The 19439-nt window shown below is 51.2% G+C and overlaps 1 protein-coding gene across 3 annotated transcripts in view; it reads left to right on the top strand.

Annotated features, from left to right (window-relative positions):
- Positions 1-18898, top strand: part of ELFN2 (extracellular leucine rich repeat and fibronectin type III domain containing 2) — a 54764-nt gene extending 35866 nt beyond the window's left edge. For all 3 annotated transcript variants that reach the window (XM_038422209.2, XM_038422228.2, XM_038422200.1), the window contains exon 2: positions 15822-18898. In XM_038422209.2, coding sequence (XP_038278137.1) covers positions 16339-18744 — 2406 coding nt within the window. In that variant the 5' untranslated portion in view covers positions 15822-16338 and the 3' untranslated portion in view covers positions 18745-18898. The remainder of the gene's footprint in view (positions 1-15821) is intronic.
- Positions 18899-19439: the final 541 nt, after the last annotated feature.

The following is a 19439-nucleotide window of genomic DNA, read 5'->3' as shown; positions in this document are numbered from 1 at the left end:
TTGAAAGCAGAGAATAGGTTTGGGAGGGAGGGGGAAGCATCTTCACTGTTGAAGTGGTTAACGGTTTCAACGTTGTTCCCTGCCTTGCCTCTTGAGAGGGGGTCAGGCCCTGCCCACAAGGATCAATGTTGAACATCAACGGAATCGTGGTCCTAGCTGAACTGGTTTCTAAGAAGGTTTGGCTGGCCAGCACCATTAGGAACCAACTGGTGTCAAAACCAGGCTTAAAACCTGTGTTCTTGCTTAACACAAGTCATTGTAGCACCGGTAAGGATGGGGCCTTAGAGACATGCAGGGAAAGTCAGGACATAATGAGGCCAGGACTAAGATTCCCCTCCAGCTGAGCACAGAAAATCACATGCTGGGATACCTGCTGAGCTCAAAGAGGATCTTACAGATACACTCTGTGCTGGAGTCAGGCAGAAAAGGGTCTCTCCAACTCTGCTAGCTCCCTGGGAATAATGTATGCCTGCCTGCAATGGGAATACCAGGATTTACCTAGGTGGGGAAGAACCTGAACAGGGCTGCTGTGGTCCTTGGAACGGACTCTGGAGGTAGCCCCTGGGAGGAGGGGAAGAACCTGAATTGAATTTATTGAATGCTTTCTCCAGATCTGGGGCTTTGCAGGGGTCCTTAACACCCAGGGGATGATCCTTCCTCTACCACCAGCATGAGAATATGCTGTAGTCCTAACACTGGTTTCTTTTCCTTGCTGTGGCCATCAGTCGTTTCATTAGGAGTCTCAGTGAGTCTTTGGCTGGATTTCCCCCGGGAATCCGATTTCAAGGCACCCTAGTGATTACTAATGTGTAAATACAGTGTGCCTCAGCATGGCAATGTGATAGCATGAGTGGTTTGGAGCAGTTAACTCTTCATCTGTCAGAGACCATCCCCAGTGAAAGCCCCTTCCATCTCTGCATGACAGTTGGTGCAAACTGGAAAGATTATTGGCATGAGTCTCCTGCTTCTGGGCATGCTTAGTTAACAATGTGGTTTAGTGGACCCTGGGTCACCTCACACCCAAGTGAATGGGGAGGCAACAGAAGTGGCCTATGGAAAAAGGCATAGGGATCATTTGATGATTAGTTTAGTGATGTACAACAGCAGCTGTGTAAAACAAAACAAAACAAAAACCTATTTCACAAGCGTTAATTAACACAAGCGAAGGGGGAAAACCACACTTTGTAAGGTTTCACAGAGACTATAAACTGGCAACACAGGGGAAATGTAATACAGGCAAATTAATGGCATAAATTTTGGGTTACTTTACTTCACAAATGTTAACAAGGGCATAAAAAACGATTTCTTTCCCAGTTTCCTGTCAATGAGTATTTAATTCTTTCCCTTTTTTGTTGTTGAAAAGATTGTTTTCAGTATATCACTCCGAAATTAATTTGGACTCTTTTTTCTTTTCTTTTCTTCTAATTTCTAATGTGCCTATAATCATATCTAGGCATGGATGTTGCAATATCTAATCTTTCTCTGTCTGTCTGTCTCTCTCTCTTCTTTAGCAGTCGGTGGGTCCCCAGCCTGGTAATTCTATACACAACGCTGCCAATTTCCAAACATACATTTTCCCTACTGTGGGTAGACTAGTGAGGCAAGGAGCAAATTAATGGGAAAGCTGAACAGCCTAACTTGTTTACCAACCACTCAAATTGGTGTTTGATGCAACAGGGCATAGAGACAGAGATAAATACATGGGTAGATAGCTGGACTATCCCATGGATTCGCTTCCAAACAACCGTCTCCATCCCTCGTGCTGTAACCCCTCTTTCCACTTGTCTGTTTCCATAGAACTGGAGATAATGAGGGATTCCAGCTCCTTGCTGAGACCGGGATACCATGAGTACTTGCCCCATCTCTCAGGTGTGTCTGCCTCCTGAGTGCTTCCTGCTTTGCTTACAGTTAAAACCAAGGACTTAGAAACACTTTAGTGAGCCCTGCAAAAGCCACTCTTGCTGTCCTGCCTCTATCCAAGCCAGCAGGACCACCCCAGCCTGTATTGTCAATGTGAATTATAAATTTCAGACCTCAGGTCCATGCTGGCGGCTCGATGGAGGGAAATAGAATCTCATTTTGACCTGGAAAACTGAGCAGAGCTGATTGTGGAAATGGCGGGGAATTAATATGGAGCAGGGAGATGTATTTAATGGCAATTCATAGTTTTGGCCACAGTCCTGCTCTTTCTCACCCCTGGAGACCTTGTTGCCAGTGCTCTGTTTCAGCACCATGGACAGCAGTGCCCTGACCTAACTTCCCTCTTTAAAGGAACATCAGGTATTTTTGGAACATCAGAGGGGAAAGGGGAAGAAGGGTGACATGACAGGCTGGAGTGTCCAGTCAGTAGTAAACGGGAGCCTATATTTTTAGAAGCAAGGGGAAGAGGAGAAGAGAGAGAAAGAAGATGGATCACTCAAAGGCAAGAGAGAGCCCCCAGGCAGGAAGAATCTCTTGTGTTTGGGAGATGTAGAAAGGATCAGTACGGATGCTTAGAAAGAATAATCTGGGCCCTGGAATGGGACTATGCATGTGCTTAAAGTTGGGCATGTGCTTCAGTGGTTTGCTGATTCAAGGCCTGAAAGTATGAGCAGAGGTAGAGGGAATGAGGACGATGAGCAAGGGGCACAATAAGGTATGGATGCGGGCCTTTTATGAGGGCTCTGTGGAGAGGATAGATGGACTGTGACTGAGGGGATCTAGGTTAAATTCCCTGCTCCACGACAGACATCCCATGGGGCTTTGGGTGAATCACTTAATCTCTTTGTGTCTCAGCTCCCCATCTGTAACATGGGGATAACAATCCTTTATGAATATAAACAAATAACCCGAGTATGGAGGGACAAAATTAGAAAAACCAAGGCACAAAACGAGATGAAACTAGCTAGAGACTTAAGGGTAACAAGAAAACATTCTACAAATACACTGGAAGCAAGAGGAAGACCAAGGACAAGATAGGCCTCTTACTCAATGGGGGGGGGAACAAAAACAAAATGTGGAAAAAGCAAAAGTGCTAAATGACTTTTTCTTTAGTTTTCACCAAAAAGATTAGTAGTGAGTGGACATCTAACATAGTGAATGCCAGTGAGGTAAGATCAGTGGGGTTAAATAGGGAAAGAACAAGTTAAAAATTACTTAGACAAACTAGATGTCTTGAAGTCACCAGGGCCTGATGAAATGCATCCTAGAATACTCAAGGAGCTGACTGAGGAGATATCTGAGCCATTAGCGTTTATCTTCAAAAAGTCATGGAAGATGGGAGACATTCCAGAAGACTGGAAAAGAGCAAATATAGTGCCCATCTATAAAAAGGGGAATCAGGACAACTTGCGGAATTACAGACCAGTCAGTTTAACTTCTGTACCCAGAAAGGCAATGGAGCAAATAATTAAGCAATCAGTTTGCAGGCACCTAGAAGATAATAAGGTGCTAAGTAACAGTCAGCATGGATTTGTCAAGGACATATCATGTCAAACCAACCTAATAGCTTTCTTTGACAGGATTACAAACCTTGTGGATAGGGAGGAAGTGGTAGATGTAGTATTTCTTTACTTTAGTAAGGCTTTTGATATTGTCTCACATGACCTGCTCATAAACAAACTAGGGAAATACAACCTAGATGGAGCTACTATAAGGTGGGAGCATAGCTGGTTGAAAAACTGTTCCCAGTGAGTAATTCTCAATGGTTCACAGTCAAGCTAGAAGGGTGTATCAAGTGGGGTCCCGCAGGGATTGGTCCTGGATCCGGTTCTGTTCAGTATCTTCATCAATTATTTAGTTAATGGCATAGAGAGTACACTTACAAAGTTTGCAGACGATATCAAGCTGGGAGGGGTTGCACATGCTTTAGAGGATAGGATTGAAATTCAAAATGATGTGGACAAACTGGAGAAATGGTCTGAAGTAAATAGGATGAAATTCAGTAAGGACAAACGCAAAGTACTGCACTTAGGAAGGAACTATCAGTTGCATACATACAAAATGGGGAATGACTGCCTAGGAAGGAGTACTGCGGAAAGGGATCTGGGGGTCATAGTGGATCCCAAGCTAAATATGATTCAACAGTGTAACACTGTTACAAAAAAAGCAAACATCATTCTGGAATGTATTAGCAGGAGTGTTGTAAGCAAGACACGAGAAGTAATTCTTCTGCTCTACTCCATGCTGATTAGGCCTCAACTGGAGTATTATGCCCAGTTCTGGGTGCCACATTTCAGGAAAGATGTGGACAAATTAGAGAAAGTTCAGAGAAGAGCAACAAAAATTATTAAAAGTCTAGAAAACATGACCTATAAGGGAAGATTAAACACATTGGTTTTGTTTAATCTGGAGAAGAGAAGACTGAGGGAGGACATAACAGTTTTCAAGTACATGAAATGTTGTTACAGGGAGGAGGAAGAAAAATTGGTCTCCTTAATCTCTGAGGATAGGACAAGAAGCAATGCCCTTAAATTACAGCAAGGGAGGTTTAGGTTGGACATTAAGAAAAACTTCCTAACTGTCAGAGTCGTTAAGTGCTGGAATAAATTGCTTAGGGAGGTTGTGGAATCTCTGTCATTGGAGATTTTTAGACAAACACCTGTCAGGGATAGTCTAGATACTTAGTCCTGCTTTGAGTGCAGGGGACTGGACTAGAAGACCTCTTGAAGTTCCTTCCAGTCGTACACTTCTATGATTCTGTGATACCTTTGTTTGTCTTGTGTATTTTGACTGTAGGCTCTTTGGGGGAAGGACTGTCTTTTACAATATTTGTACAGTGCCTAGTACCATGGAACCCTGATCACAGCTGGGCATTACCATTATTACTACTACATCCAGTAAAGAATGGGAAAAAGTGTAGAATAGAGAGTAAGGAGCTGAGAGAGGGCAGAACAGTGGTATAAACCAAAACTAAGGAGGGTTTGAATTTGGGGACCCCTTCTATCTGTATCCCTCAACTTTTGGGTGACTTGCAATAATAGTTTTGGATTTGACCCCTATACCTAAAAAGGGATGCAAAAACATATACATCAATCTTATTATTTTATTTCATTACTGATTTATTTTACACTGGTCATCTGTTCCTTGAATGGCTTTTGAAGGAAGTGTAGTGTAATGAGTAGACATATGTTATTGTAGGTAGGAAAATGAATAAGCATGTTTCTAAGCATGAAGAGAACTGTAATTGCAAATGGGGGGGTATGAATCACTGGTTAGGAAAACACTATTATTGGATAAGTAAACAAGACTGTATGGAGCAGTGATACTCGGACCTCAATGGTTCAGGAGACAAATTAGCGATCAGCATTACCCAGAAGAGTCACAGTCGTGTGAATTCATGGTTTCACTTGCTGTATATATTATTCTCACATCAAAATGACTGACCAAGTATTCCACAATTGGTTAATAACATAGTAAAAGCATCCTGATTGATTAATAACTTAGTTTGATTAATACTTAAATCACACAGTGTTTTAATATCATGTGCAGCAAGGAACCGCAGGAGACGTGTTCAAGAGGCACTTGCAGCTCCCGAGCCTCAGTCTGAGTATCACTTGGCACAGAGCATTGAACATGCGGATATTACTGAAGAAGAGAAAGATTCATAAATAAAGAGAATATTTGGATAAGTAACACTGAATAAATGAGGAGATGTTCAGTAACTGGAGTGAACATGCCTGGGGCTGAAGAGAAAGAAAGAGTGAATGAAGGACAAGGGTCTTTACTCAAATGAGAGGAAGACTATAGAGTGAAGAGGAGGAGCATTATTACAGAATTAGCATGACTGACTGACAGTATATTGAATTACTGTGATTTTCCTAGAGTAATGGTGCAAATGTGAGAGTTGCTATTCAATTGAGTATGGGTGGCATGAATGAATGAATTGCGGTTTTACTGGTTGGAGTGGAGTGAATGAGTAACTTGGACTCTCCTGAACAGGAGTGAAATGGAGTGGATGAGTGAGTTGGGGGTATATTGAGTAGAGGTAGGAGGAGCAGCTGAATGAGTTGGGGCTGTATTGAGTAGGTATAGGGAGTAAAGGATGAGTGAGTTGGGTTGTGTTGAGTAGCGTTAGAGAGGAGTGAATGAATGGATTGTGGCTGTACTGAGCAGGGGTAAGAAGAACTTGAAGAATGAGTTGGGGCTGTATTGAATAGAGGTAGGGAGAAGTACGACTGTATTGAGTAGTGGTGGAGTGGAGTGAACGAGTGAGTTGGAGTGTATTGAGTAGACGTAGGGAGGAGTGGATAAGTATGTTGGGATGTACTCCGTAGGTGTAGGGATGAGTGAATGAATGAGTTGTGGCCGTACTGAGTTCAGATGGAGGGTGGGGGGTGAGTGAGTTTGGGCTGTATGAAGCAGGGGTTATTTGAGTGAGTGTGTTGGGGCTGTACTGAACAAGGCAGGAAAGAATAACTCCATGCAGTAGCTCATTTTTTAAGAGGAAAGAGCCGTCGTTCAGTTCAGTGAGAAGTGTTGAGTCAGTCCTGCATGTGGTTTTAGTGAATGGTGTTGCTAGGTGGAGGATTTTGAATGGGTTCAACACAATTATAGAGTGAGTTGATGTAGTTCATAGAGAAACAGATGTAGGTGGATAATGGTTGAAGCCAGTGTTAAGTGGGAGAGCCATTCGCTTGGTGAGAGGAGCCTTAGGATTTGTTGGTGGAAGTACCCACTCTGAGAGGGATAGGGTGACTCAGTGCAACTGCTGTTTCAGTGGGTGGGAGGCACAGCTGGGTTGGGGTAGATACAGACTGATCAGTGAAGCCGTGTGATGTACTTAGGGGACAGTAGAATTGAGTTGCCAAAGCCATCCTGTCTGTAAATATGGTGCAAATATAGTTCCATTGGCTTCCTTTCCTAGGCTTTTCTATGTGCTGATTAACCTAGTAGGTGAGTGGGCTGCCTGGGCTTTCTTATGTGCCCATCACCCTGGTATCTGGGCGCCACTTGTGCTTCTGTTTCTGCCATGTTTACATTCCTGTTTGCAACCCCGGTCTCCTCTGGAAGGATGATAGTAAAAGAAGATTGAAAGAAGCTGACAGAGGGAGAGCGTACCCAGAAAACCCACCTAACCCCAAAGAAATAACCCCGACGAGCAGGGGGAGTGAGAGCGGGAAGGAAAAAATGATGAGAGAGAGAAATAGAGAGAAATATTCTGGAGACTAAAAGAAATTACCATACACCGGGATCCTGTTATTCAACCTAATTTTCAAAGGACTGCAGCTGTCGCACTGAGATAATCTGTTAATTATAACAGTCATTGTGTTTTGGCAATGGAAGAAAAAACCAGGCTCTAAAGCAAGTGGAGGTGGGGAGGGAGAGAGGCAAGGCTGTGTCAAAATGCATGTCAGGTGTTAGCTCTCTGGTGGGTGGGGGAGAGTCCTCCCCAGCAGTGCCTAGCTAATGCTGCTGCCCAGATGTTGAGGATGCAGAGAGGAGGGCTGCATCCCTTTCCTTGGAAGAGGGTGAGTTCAAAACAAATGTGCAGCTGTAAGTGTAACTCACTGGCCAAGTGAGCACATGACCCCTTCTGTGGCAGAACCGCAGAGCGTAGGTGCTTGGCACTGCTCCTGGCGAATCAGAGGTCTGTGCTTTGGAGCCAGAGATCGTAATTTCACTCTGATTTTCGGGGCAGAGCAAAATGCATGTATCTAGCTGCCATGATGAGCAGGGCATGTGCAGAGTAGTACCAAGTTTGGGAGCAATGCATCTCCCCGTGCGGGTCTGTGCCTGAGTTCAAGATGATGGGCTATGCAGTTTGCATGCTGCTCTAGAAGGGATGAAATTGGAGTAGGTCTCCTGGAGGTTGGCCTCTCATAGGGAAGACAAAGAAGGAACATGGGAGAGGAGTGGGAGTGTCTAGGTCAGGGATTTGCTAGACCTCAGAGCATGGAGTGGGGTATTGAGGGGAAAACAGTGGAGGAATCTGGGCAAACTTCATTTATTTGTATCCCAAAAACAAGAGCTGTGCTGCAGGAGGAATTGTTTTCAGGGGATGCCGGATTGCAGACAGGCCTTCTCCAGCATGCTGCCTCCCTGCCACAGCCAGGGCTCCTTGGCCATTCCCTGCTGCAACTCCCCCTTCCCCCACCTGCATCCAGCGCTCCCACCCTGTTCCCTCCAGAGATCTCTCCCCACAGTCAGCGCTTCTGCTGTGTTCCCTACAATGACCCCCCACAAAGCCAGCACTCCCGCCCCGTTCCCTCCAGTGACACCAACCTCAGTCAGTGCTTCCGCCCTGTTCCCTACAATGATTGTCCCCCAGGCAGGACCCCTGTCCCTTTCCGCCTACCAACTTCCCCACAGCCAGCACTTCCGCCCTGTTCCCTACAGGAACTCCTCCCACAGCCAGCGCTCCCACCCTGATCCCTACAGCAATTCCCCCACAGCCAGCGCTCCCTCCCCATTCCCTCCAGCGACACCAACCTCAGCTAGTGCTTCTGCCCTGTTCCCTACAATGATTCTCCCCCAGGCAGCCCTCCCACCCCCTTCCCTACAGGAACTCCCCCCACAGCCAGCGCTCCCACCCCATTCCCTCCAGCGACCCCCCTGCAGCCAGCGCTCCCCTCATTCTCTCCAGTGACCCTCCCACAGCCAGCGCTCCCACCCTGTTCCCTCCAGCGACCCCCCCCAAAGCCAGCGCTCCTGCCCGTTCCCTCCGGTGATCCCCCCACAGCCAGCGCTCCCACCCCATTCCCTCCAGTGACCCCCCCACAGTCAGCGCTCCCCCAGTTCTCTCCAGTGACCCTCCCACAGCCAGCGCTTCTGCCCCGTTCCCTCCAGTGACTCCGGTTGAAGCCAGCACTTTCTGCTTTCTTGTGCACATTGGTTCCTCCTGTGCAGTCCAGGGGAATAGCGTGGAGGAGAGACACTGAAGTCCTCCCTTCCCTTGTCAGGCGGAGCGATGCAGAGAGCTCTATCGTTAATAACTGTTCACAGAATTTGTGGTCTCATGTTGCCCAGTCCCTCCCCTTCTTGTGCTCACCCTTCCCTTCCCTGCTGGAAGCTGCTGCGGGTTCTCCAGGTGGACTGAGTTGATGCAAATTCCCCTGAATCTTTAGTAGCGCTATGAATATAAAAAGTGCCTGGGTCACTTGGGAAAACAGAGGGTGCTCTCTCTGGCCTGCCTGGGAAGTGGCTCCTGCATGGAAGACAATTTCTCCAGCCCTCAGGTCTCTTAAAAAAGATTTCCTCTTTGAAAGCTCCGTCATCGGTGTGGTGCTCTTGCACTCTTGAGCTGTTCTGACTATCTCTCCAGAGCTTTCCCTTTCCTCCTGTCTGACAGATGAGGGATGTAATCGCTGCAAAGGGCTTATTTACATCATTCCTTTCCTTGCTGTGTGGTTACCTTTTCCTTGAAGATGTTCGGCTCAGCACAGATTTTCCTGTGCTCCTCACCACAGTGGATATGTGTTCTTTTACCTCAGGCTTGGTGTGTGGAGAAGAGGGTGGCTCTGGGTTGTCAGCTGAGCTCAGCCCCTTCCATATTAGCACTGGGGAGGACTTGTGCTGAAAGCTTCCTTTGAGCAGTGCCCAGCTCCACCCTTCAGCCATAGCAGCTCCCCCACAGCGGTGTCCGGTCAGTGCCAACCAGGGTGCAGGCTCCGTGAGCTTCCTCACAGCAGTGCCCGGTCAGTGCCAAGCAGGGTGCAGGCTCCCTGAGCATCCTCACAGCGGTGCCCGGTCAGTGCCAAGCAGGTTGCAGGCTCCCTGAGCTTCCTCACAGTGGTGCCTGGTCAGTGCCAACCAGGGTGCAGGCTCTGTGAGCTTCCTCACAGCAATGTGCCTTTCAATATCGACCAGAGCTTCAGAGGAGTTAGTTTTCCCACAGTGGTGCCGTGCAGGAGTCCTGCCCGTGAACTTCATCACAGCAGTGCCCGCTGGGAGACTTTTGTTGTCACAGTGCCCTGCTTGTAGTAGCTAGGAGTCCAACACCGTGAGGCAGCCTCTCAGCTGTACCCTGTTAGAACCAGCCCATACTCCTCCACCTCCAGATTCCTGATCCAGTGTGTCCCTTCTGGGGCCAGTGACATGAGCGTCTATGCAGCAGTAGCCTATCTGTGTGCTCCCAGACCTTTGCAATGGAAGCTTCTGCATAGCAGTGCCCTGTTGGCTGGGGTGCAGGTAGTGGGAACTCCCCCATTCAGTTCTAGCAGGGCTTCTGCCCAGCAGTGCGCAGCCAAGATTCCAGCTTCCTTGCAGCTGGGCCCTGTCGATGTCAGCTGGGCCCTCTGCAACGTGCACCTCCTTGGGGAAGCCCCGCATCATTGAGTGCTGGCACTCAGACAGTGGGAGCTTCTTCAGCTTAGCGCCCAGCCAGTACCAGTGGGCACTCTAGCACCGTGAGCTTCCTCATAGCAGTGCCCTGTCCGTGCCAGCCAGGACTAGAGCCACGTGAGCTGGGGCTTCGACAGCGGGAGCTCTCCTGCAGCCCGCAGTGCCCCGGGTGAGGGAGAGAGCTGTCATTTGAGCCGTATATGGACCTGGCTGTATCAGTGCCAGCACAGAAGGGCAGGGGGTGAGCTGAAGCTACCCACCAAGCAGAGCCCTGGCGGGGGTTAGGTGGCACATGTCACTGACTCGGGGTGGTTGGAACTCAAATAAGAAGCCAGGGGCAAAAGCTGAACAAATCTTTGTGGGGCAGAGAAATATTGGGGGGCATAAGTTCCAGTTTCATACAGGGGAGAGTCTGCACAGGGATTAGAGAGAGCAAAAGAGAGGGGAGGGAAATGGGGGGGCGGGGGAGGAGAGCCCAGCTGAAAGCAGAGCAGGCCCCATGTGCAGGAGAGAGAGCCAGCCAGAGGCAGGCAGGTATGTGGAGGTGAGCAATCGTCTGGACAGGGCATGGAGAGGCAGGGAGGGAGGGCGGCTCAGCCTGTTTCTGGATTTCCAGTCCCTCAGGGAGCAAGGAGTGTTCAGTGGGTTTTTAAAGCATAAATTTCTAATGGGGAGGCTCTTAGCGCCGTTTATGTGATGGTAGAATAAGCGCCGGTCTCCTAATGCGCTGGGCCCCGCGGGGAGGGGATGCGAATGGCATGTTAGCAATGCAGGCCTCAACTCCCAGGATTTCCCTTAGTGACTTGTGCTTTTACTGACACACGGGGCTTGCGCTTGGGCCCCCAGAATCTTCCAGGCACACTGAACCCACCCCATTCCCTGGTTCCTCCTGATACCCCTGACTCACTGACCTCTAAAACCCCCATTACTGCTGACTCACTGACCCCGATCCCCCCAACTCACTGACTTCTAAAACCCCTGACTCACTGACCCCCCAGTCCCCTGGCACTGCCCTGACTTACTGCCTGTGATCCCCTCAATTTACTGACCTCTAAAACCCCCAATCCCCCTGAAACACTGACTCTCCCCCCCCCTCATATTGCCCTGGTTCATTGAGCCCCACCCACGTCCCTGATCCCCTCAGACTCACTGACCCCTCCAATCCCCCAAGGCTCACTGATGCCCCCGATTCCTCCATACCACCCTGGCTCACTAACCCCTCAGTCCTCTGACCCCCTGTCACTGATCCATAGGATCAGTGCTACGCCTCCAGCTTTTGAACAGTCTGGTGGAGGAACCCCTTAGATATGCCAGACCCCCCCAGGGGTCTCACTCTTCCTTCAGGGCAGGCCACACGGTCTCAGAGCCTCCTGAGACTGACCCTCTGGGCCTTCAGCACCTCTGCTTCACACTGTGAGCTCTGCTCAGTGAGTCCGAGTGACAGACCCCTGGTAGAGACTTGTGCACTTGTCAGGGGGACTCATGCACCTCAGCCAGCATTTGTAGTGACGCTCACACAGCGTTGTCAAGACAGTGGAGTTTATTAGTCAACTGGAACGCAGCATAGGAAGTGCTTAGGTTAGCACAGTGCACTGAAGATTAAAGCAAAGTCCTCTCTGGTCAGAACCCGAGCAATTCACCAGCTCAGCTGTCGAGAGCTCCGTTTTTGGGCTCTGGGCCTCTCTCTGACTTCCTTAGTCAGTTCCCAGGTGAGAGTGCCCCAAGCTTCCTCTATAACCTACATCTCCTGTCTTTCCAGCCTTTGTTCTGAAGCTGCTCAGCTTCCCTGCTGAGAAGCGGGGAACTCTTCCTCTGGGTGGTTGGTTGGTAAGTGTTAGCAGCCTGGCGTTTGGACTTTCAGTGTCTTCTCGGGTTTTCCAGTGATATGGGTCAACCTAGGCCAGTCCTTTCCCAGACTCATTCAGTCCGCTCAGACAGCTCAGCAACACATACGCACCCCTGTCTGTAAGCTGCCCTGAGAGCAAATTTAATCCTTTCTCCCCACTGGGTAGCAATGCAAAATATAGGGGAAATTGAGGCATGCACAGGCTTCATAAAAATATTACCAAAAAATTCCCACTTTGTCACAAAGGAAGTTATCTGGGGGCCACAACCCTCTGCTCTGGGAGAGGTTTCATCTCCTCTTGAGGTTCCTTCCACACCCGCCCCATGGGGCTTCTCTTCTTACCTGCATTTCCCTAGCACACCCCTTCCCCCCACCCTAGTCTGCAGCTGCTTTCTCCACCCACCCACCGCGAATATCAATCTCTCCCTTGCTGGGGCTTCGGAGAAACCAGAGGGAGGATTGTGGCCAAGTGCGGTGTCAGCACCCTTCTGGCCAATACTGAGGACACTGCTGTTTCCTGGGATTGTTGGACTCATCTGGGTGATTTATAGCAGGGCTTGGCTGCAGGACAGCATGGTCCGCTTCCCTGCCCCTGAGTGGCAGATGCCTTGGCTGTGATGGCAGAGGCAGGTACTGGCGGAGGAAGGAGAGGCATCGTGGGGTGCTCACCTGGAGGACAGTGCAGGGGGTCGCCTCAGGAGGAGAGAGGGGGCTGGTGAAGCTTGCTGCAGGAATGTGATGACCGGCCAGTTTATTGGCTAGGAACTCTGCCTACGGATGAGCCAGGAACCAAGGCACGGAGATGGGAGAGCTGGGGTTGGGGAAACCTCTCCCACCCTGTGCCCTTTACCCTTTGGAGTGTGAAGCTCTGTCCCTTTGCATGGGAGGGGACTGCATAGGGATCCAGCATGAGTACAGGCCATGCATGGGGGGCCACAGGGGACTAGTATGCCATGGTGCCCCCCCAGCCCTTACAGGCACACCTCCTCCTCGACCCCCTCCCCACCAGCCACCGCCTTCTCTTCCAGCCAGATCTGACTAGCATGGGACGGGGCTCCTCTGTACAAGTCACTGCCTCTGCAAGAGAGGAACCTTGGGCCTGTCCTGGGTGCTGCCTCCCCTTCAGCTGTGCAGGCGCCACCCTGCACCAGTGCTCGGGTGGCTCTGCACCCTAGAGCTGGCCCGGTGACTCGAGCATGGGAGCTTGCGGCAGTTCTTGCTTTGCTGTCAATTCCAGCCAACATAATGAAATGGGCCGAAGCCAGTAGCAGCACGCCAGGGCTAAACAGAGTCTGGGCACTGCATCCATGGTGAAGAGAGGTGGGGGGTTGCATTGGGGACAACTAGCCAAGGGGAGGTTGCCAAGCCAAACAGTAGCAAAGGTAGAGGAACTTGTGTATGTGAGAGAAACCCAGTTCAGTTCTTCCCCTCCCCGCAAGGGGCTGCTCCCACAGTCCACTTGCGGGTGTGTTGGGAGCCTTGCTCCTGGGGCTCTCTCTGGAAACAATACGTTTGTCTATCTGCTTGTCCTGTTCCCTTGTGTTCGTGGAGCTGGCTGGGTGCGTGCGAGCAGGGAACCCAGAGACCATGCTAAAGGAGAAGGAGGGCCAAAGAGAACAGCTTAAGGGTGAGGGACAGCAAAAACCACTCAGCTGGACCTAGGTAGGGAGACAGCCAGCTCCAGTGGGAGGTGGGGAAGAGTGCTAGGGAACGACAGGAGCAAATCAGCAGTGACCCAGCTGGGGCCAGCTGAGCCTCCTTCCCTTGACCCACAGGGGGATGCCGAGTCAGGGCATTATTTATTATTACATTAAGACTTGAAGACAAGAGGAGCCAGACCTTGGAACCCAGCGCCACTGGCTACAGCACGGTCCCTGACCAAAGCAAACCTGGCTTCAGCCAGGGGCTGTTGCGTGATGGTAACAGGTGGAATAAGGGTGGAGGCCTCAGCCAGTCGGCGGTGGGGAAGGGGTCTTTTCCTTCCTCTTGTTGCTTGGATCCCGCTCATCCTCTGCCCCTCCCCCCGCCCTCCCCTTTGGCTCTTGGTTTTCCTTTCTGGGTTATTGAATATGCAAGTGTCTCTCTCTGACACCATTTCTGATCCCTTAATCCAGCTGCCCTGGTAATTCCGCAGCTCCAGATCAGCTCAGATCTCTCCACAGACATAAGCCGTGTCCTTCAAGGGTTTGCTTTTCTTCTCCACTCCCTTTCCACCCCTCCCGGCCAACTCTTCATTCTTTCTGCTCTTCGGGTCTCTGCATTGGAAATTGGTTGGGCTTTAGCAGTAAAGGATTTAGCAATATCTTTAGTGAGCGTCCCTGGAAAAAAAAGAGTGACGACAGAATCCTTAATCTTAAATAACTAAGATGCATTTTTTTTCTCTTATTTCTTATAGCTCCCCCCACCTGTGCCCCAGTTGGAGAATGGGAATGTCTCCTTAGCCCCCAGCAGAGGGCACTGAGCCAAGGCTGGGGATGCACTGAGAGCATAGTTGGAGAGGGGGTCAGTGGGAGAATGGGGATGTGTCAGCAGGGGATGCTCCTGCATGGAACGGAGAAGGGCAGATCGGGCCAGAGAAGAGAGACTGCAAATGGGTCCTTGGCACCATCAGGGGATCTCTCATAAGAGAGGGGTGTGTTGGCAGCCCCTGGGAAGAGGGGACTCCATGATGTAGCAAGGAGGATGTTGGCTTGGTGTCATTAGGGGGTGCTATTCTCCAAGTCAGGATGACTCTCTGAGCCTGAGAGTCGGGGGGATAGCAGTGTTTCCCTGCTACCAACAGGGGGTGCTCTCCCACGGTGGGGCTGATGATCCTTTCCCTTCATCCTAATGAAGCTGGCTGGATTCTTTAACCAGCCGGGGCAGGAAATAGTTTGGTCTCCTTCCCTGGCAGTAGGCACCACGAGAGCACAAATAAATAAAATTAATAATGCAGCACATGCTGCCCACACCACACTGGGGTGCAGCTCTGTATACCTGTCCCATGCCAAGTAAAGCAGCCAACCGTTGCTGGAGGGCTCTGACTGACAGCCCCCATCTGCCCTGTGCCAACACACCCCTCTGCTCCAGCATGGGTGTCCGGCACTCACAATCCCTTCTCCCCTGGTTCCAGACATCCCTCTCTGAGCCCTGCTTGCAAAGGCCGCGTTGTCCCCAACACTTGCCTGCACTGAGACGAGGGAATTATTTTCGGAAGGAGAGCGGTTATGCAACCAATGAATTATTTATCATTTTGCATCAAGGAAAAAAACCCCATTTAGTTGGGATTCTTATTTATTTATCGTCAGTACGCGCGCACGTTTGTGTACTGCACGATTTCCGTTCTCTACACCAGCAGCTGAAACTCCTTGGGGTTGGGTTGGCTTGGGTTGTGTTTCTTTATGCTCTGGAGTTTTAAGCCGATCATAACACAGCCGTGTCCCTCCCTCTGTTCCATCCCACCTTCCCCTCCTCCCTCCCCAACCAGGCTGTGATTCCATTACATAACGAAACCCAAGTACCCTTCTGGCTATCACCGATACAAGATTATGTTGCAAGAGATCCCTTTGCCAAGGCTTATCAGCGTAGCAGGCAATACCGCCTCCCCACACCCACAACGCTCTCTTTTCTGCTCCTCCCTGTCCCCAAGAAACTAACAACCCTAGCTGTCTTTTTCCGTATTTCAAAGCCCCCCCGATTGATGCCTCCACTTGTCTCTCATGTGTTTCCTCTCCAGATTCCGGTGACAGATGGATCGCTCGCTCGCTCTCTAGCTCTCTATATTTTTGTTTTCAAGATGTTTGATCTGAAGTTCTGAAGCATCTCGGCGGGGACCCAGGAGAGGGGGAGGAGGAGCAACCCAGGGAGCTCAGCAACGGAAGAGGCAGCTCCTCCGAGATACCTCGGGGTCGTGGGGGAAGGCGGGGAAGGTGTGGGGAGGTGTTGTTCCTGAGCCTCCAAGAAGATTTGTTTTTGTTTTGTTTTAAAGAGAAGCACAGATTTCCACTCGCCCCCCTTTTTCACCAATTGGGAGCGGCAGGAAGGAGTGGATTTTGCCCCCTGCTGCTCTCCATCCCGGGGTTGGCACGGAGGGGAACGAAAAATGTTGGTGACGGCACCGGATAGAACTGAGGTGCCTGTGCCCTCCTATCGCTAACCACCAAGGGAGCGTCGCCTCTCATCCCCTCCCTTTGCTCTTCGGAGGCTTGTTTTCCTTTTTGCCAGGAGGGGGAGGGGGGGTGCCGCATCCGAACATGCTGCTTCTGGGCTTGTGGGCAGCTGCCCTGCTCTGCGTGTTCTCCCCTGGCATGGTGCGTGGCGACTGCTGGCTGATCGAGGGGGACAAGGGTTACGTGTGGCTGGCCATCTGCAGCCAGAATCAGCCTCCCTACGAGACCATCCCCCAGCATATCAACAGCACAGTGCATGACCTGCGCCTGAATGAGAACAAGCTCAAGGTGGTGCTATACTCCTCCCTCAACCGCTTCAGCAACCTCACCGACCTGAACCTGACCAAGAATGAGATCTCCTACATTGAGGACGGGGCCTTCATGGGCCAGGCCAACCTGCAGGTCCTGCAGCTGGGCTACAACAAGCTCACCAACCTGACGGAGGGCATGCTACGCGGCATGGCCCGGCTGCAGTTCCTCTTCGTGCAGCACAACCTGATCGAGGTGGTCACACCCACCGCCTTCTCTGAGTGCCCCAGCCTGATCAGCATCGACCTGTCCTCCAACCGGCTGAGCAGGCTGGAGGGGAACACCTTCACCAGCCTGAGCAACCTGATGGTGTGTGAGCTAGCTGGCAACCCCTTCAACTGTGACTGTAGCCTCTACAGCTTCCTCACCTGGCTGGTGGTCTTCAATAACGTCACCAAGAACTATGACCGGCTGCAGTGTGAGACCCCCCGAGAGTTCGCCGGCTACCCCCTCCTGATGCCTCGACCCCACCACAACCGCAACGCCATCACCATCTTCCAGTCCATGTGCCGGGGAGGCACCATCCCATCCCTCTCAAGGATCAACCCCACCCCCTACACGCCCGACTCCCAGAGAGACATGGATGAGAACTCGGGGTTCAATCCTGGGGACTTCCTCTCCGTCGAGCCCCCGGCCTCCTCCACCACCGACTCCTCATTCAACCCCAGCATCAAGCTGCACCACGTAACCATCACCTCAGCCACCTTGGTGGTGACGATCCCCTCACCCTTCAGCAAGATGTACGTGCTGGTCCAGTACAACAACAGCTACGTTTCTGATGTCACGACCCTGAAGAACAAGAAGGAGTTTGTCACCCTTAGCAAGCTGAAGGCCCACACGGACTACACCTTCTGTGTGGCCTCCATCCGCAACTCCAAGCGCTACAACCACACCTGCCTGTCCTTCGCCACCAGGAGCAAGGGGAGGGAGGACCCAGTGCCCAATACCTCCACCACCACTCATTACATTATGACCATCCTGGGCTGCCTCTTCGGGATGGTCATCGTCCTAGGGGTGGTGTACTACTGCCTGAGGAAGCGAAGGATGCAGGAAGAGAAGCAGAAGTCTCTCAATGTCAAGAAGACCATCCTGGAGATGCGCTACGGCTCAGATATAGACACCAGCTCCATTGTCCACACTTCGCAAAAGCTGGGTGAGCCGCCCGTCATTCCTGTCTCGCGGATATCCTCCATCCCTTCCATGATCGGGGAGAAGCTGCCCCCGTCCAAGTCAATGGAGGCTGGGATGGAGACCCCCAAAGTTACCACCAAGGGCAACTACATTGAGGTGCGGACGGGCGGTGGGGATGCACTGGAGAGAGCCCAACGGGACGATGATCTGCGTGAGCTCGACAATGGCCAAGGCTCGGCAGCTGAGATCTCCACCATCGCCAAGGAGGTGGACAAAGTCAACCAGATCATCAACAATTGCATCGACGCCCTCAAGTTGGACACGGCCTCCTTCCTGGGAGGAGGGAGCGGTGTCGACTCGGACATGGCATTTGAGTGCCAGTCCATCCCTGCCGGCTCCTCGGGTGGGCTGGAGCGGCCCGGCTTCCTGTCGCCACCCTACAAGGAGAGCTCCCACCACCCCCTGCAGCGCCAGCTAAGCGCGGATGCGGCTGTGGCCAGGAAGACCTGCAGCGTCTCATCCAGCGGCTCCATCAAGAGTGCCAAGGTCTTCAGCCTTGATGTGCCTGACCACCCACCAATGAGCAAGTCAGATTCCAAGTACATCGAGAAAGGCAGCCCACTCAACAGCCCCCTGGATCGTCTTCCCCTGGTGTCCCCGGGTGCCATCCACCACCTGGAGGTCAAACCTTCCTACCATTGCAGCGAGCACCGACATTCCTTCCCGGCCCTGTACTATGAGGAGAGCGCCGACACCCTGAGCCAGCGGGTGTCATTCCTTAAGCCTCTCTCCCGCTCCAAGCGGGACTCCACGTACTCCCAGCTCTCCCCCAGACACTACTTCTCGGGCTACTCCTCCAGCCCCGAGTACTCGTCCGAGAGCACCCACAAGATCTGGGAGCGCTTCCGGCCTTACAAGAAGCACCATCGGGAGGAGGTTTACATGGCGGCCGGCCACGCCCTACGGAAGAAAGTCCAGTTCGCCAAGGATGAGGATCTGCACGACATCCTGGATTACTGGAAAGGAGTCTCCGCTCAGCAGAAGTTGTGACTCTCTGTTTAAAAGGAAAGGAAAAAAACCCAACAACCACCAACAAAAGAACCACTTGACTGTGAACAAAAACTGAACAGGCCTCTCCCCACATGACAAAAACGAACCGTTTCTTACAAAGTTTACAAAAAAAAAAAAGCAAACAAAAAACAAACTCCCGCAATGAATTGTCTCTCCTGTGTTATGGGGACCACTGTTCCTCCTGCAGCTGGTTGGGAGGAGCTGCCTGCTTTGACACTGTGGTAATGACACTCACGGGCTAGTGGGAGGGAAGGACGAAGAGGGGATTAGGCATGGGCAGGGGGCAGAGAAGGATGCTAACCAGGCCTAGACTAAACCACTAACCATCGCTTTTATGTTCCTGTTGTTATTTTGTTCCAGATTGTGATGAGGGGGTGGTTTAAGGATGGGGGTGAGGCTCCTGCTTGCTCCCTTGGGTGGAGACCCCCACCAAGAGAAAATGGGGGATGTCACAAAACAAAGAGCTTCTCCTTGGCATTTTAAGGGTTTGGGGGTCTTCAAGGCTTCCTCCCACCTCCCCAAGACTTGTGGGGTTTGTACAGACTCTAGCATGTAACTGGAGGCTCTCTCTCTTTTTTCTTCACCTCAGACTCCATTAGGGTTCCCTGAGCTTGGGTTGGATCTCCTGGCTCGTGGCCACATCAGCCTCCCTTGGTCACTGAGGAAGGGGAGGT

Source organism: Dermochelys coriacea, chromosome 1 (genome assembly GCF_009764565.3).
Source record: "Dermochelys coriacea isolate rDerCor1 chromosome 1, rDerCor1.pri.v4, whole genome shotgun sequence".
In the NCBI taxonomy this organism is placed as follows: Eukaryota; Metazoa; Chordata; order Testudines; family Dermochelyidae; genus Dermochelys; species Dermochelys coriacea.
This window is presented reverse-complemented; position numbering and strand designations above follow the sequence as displayed.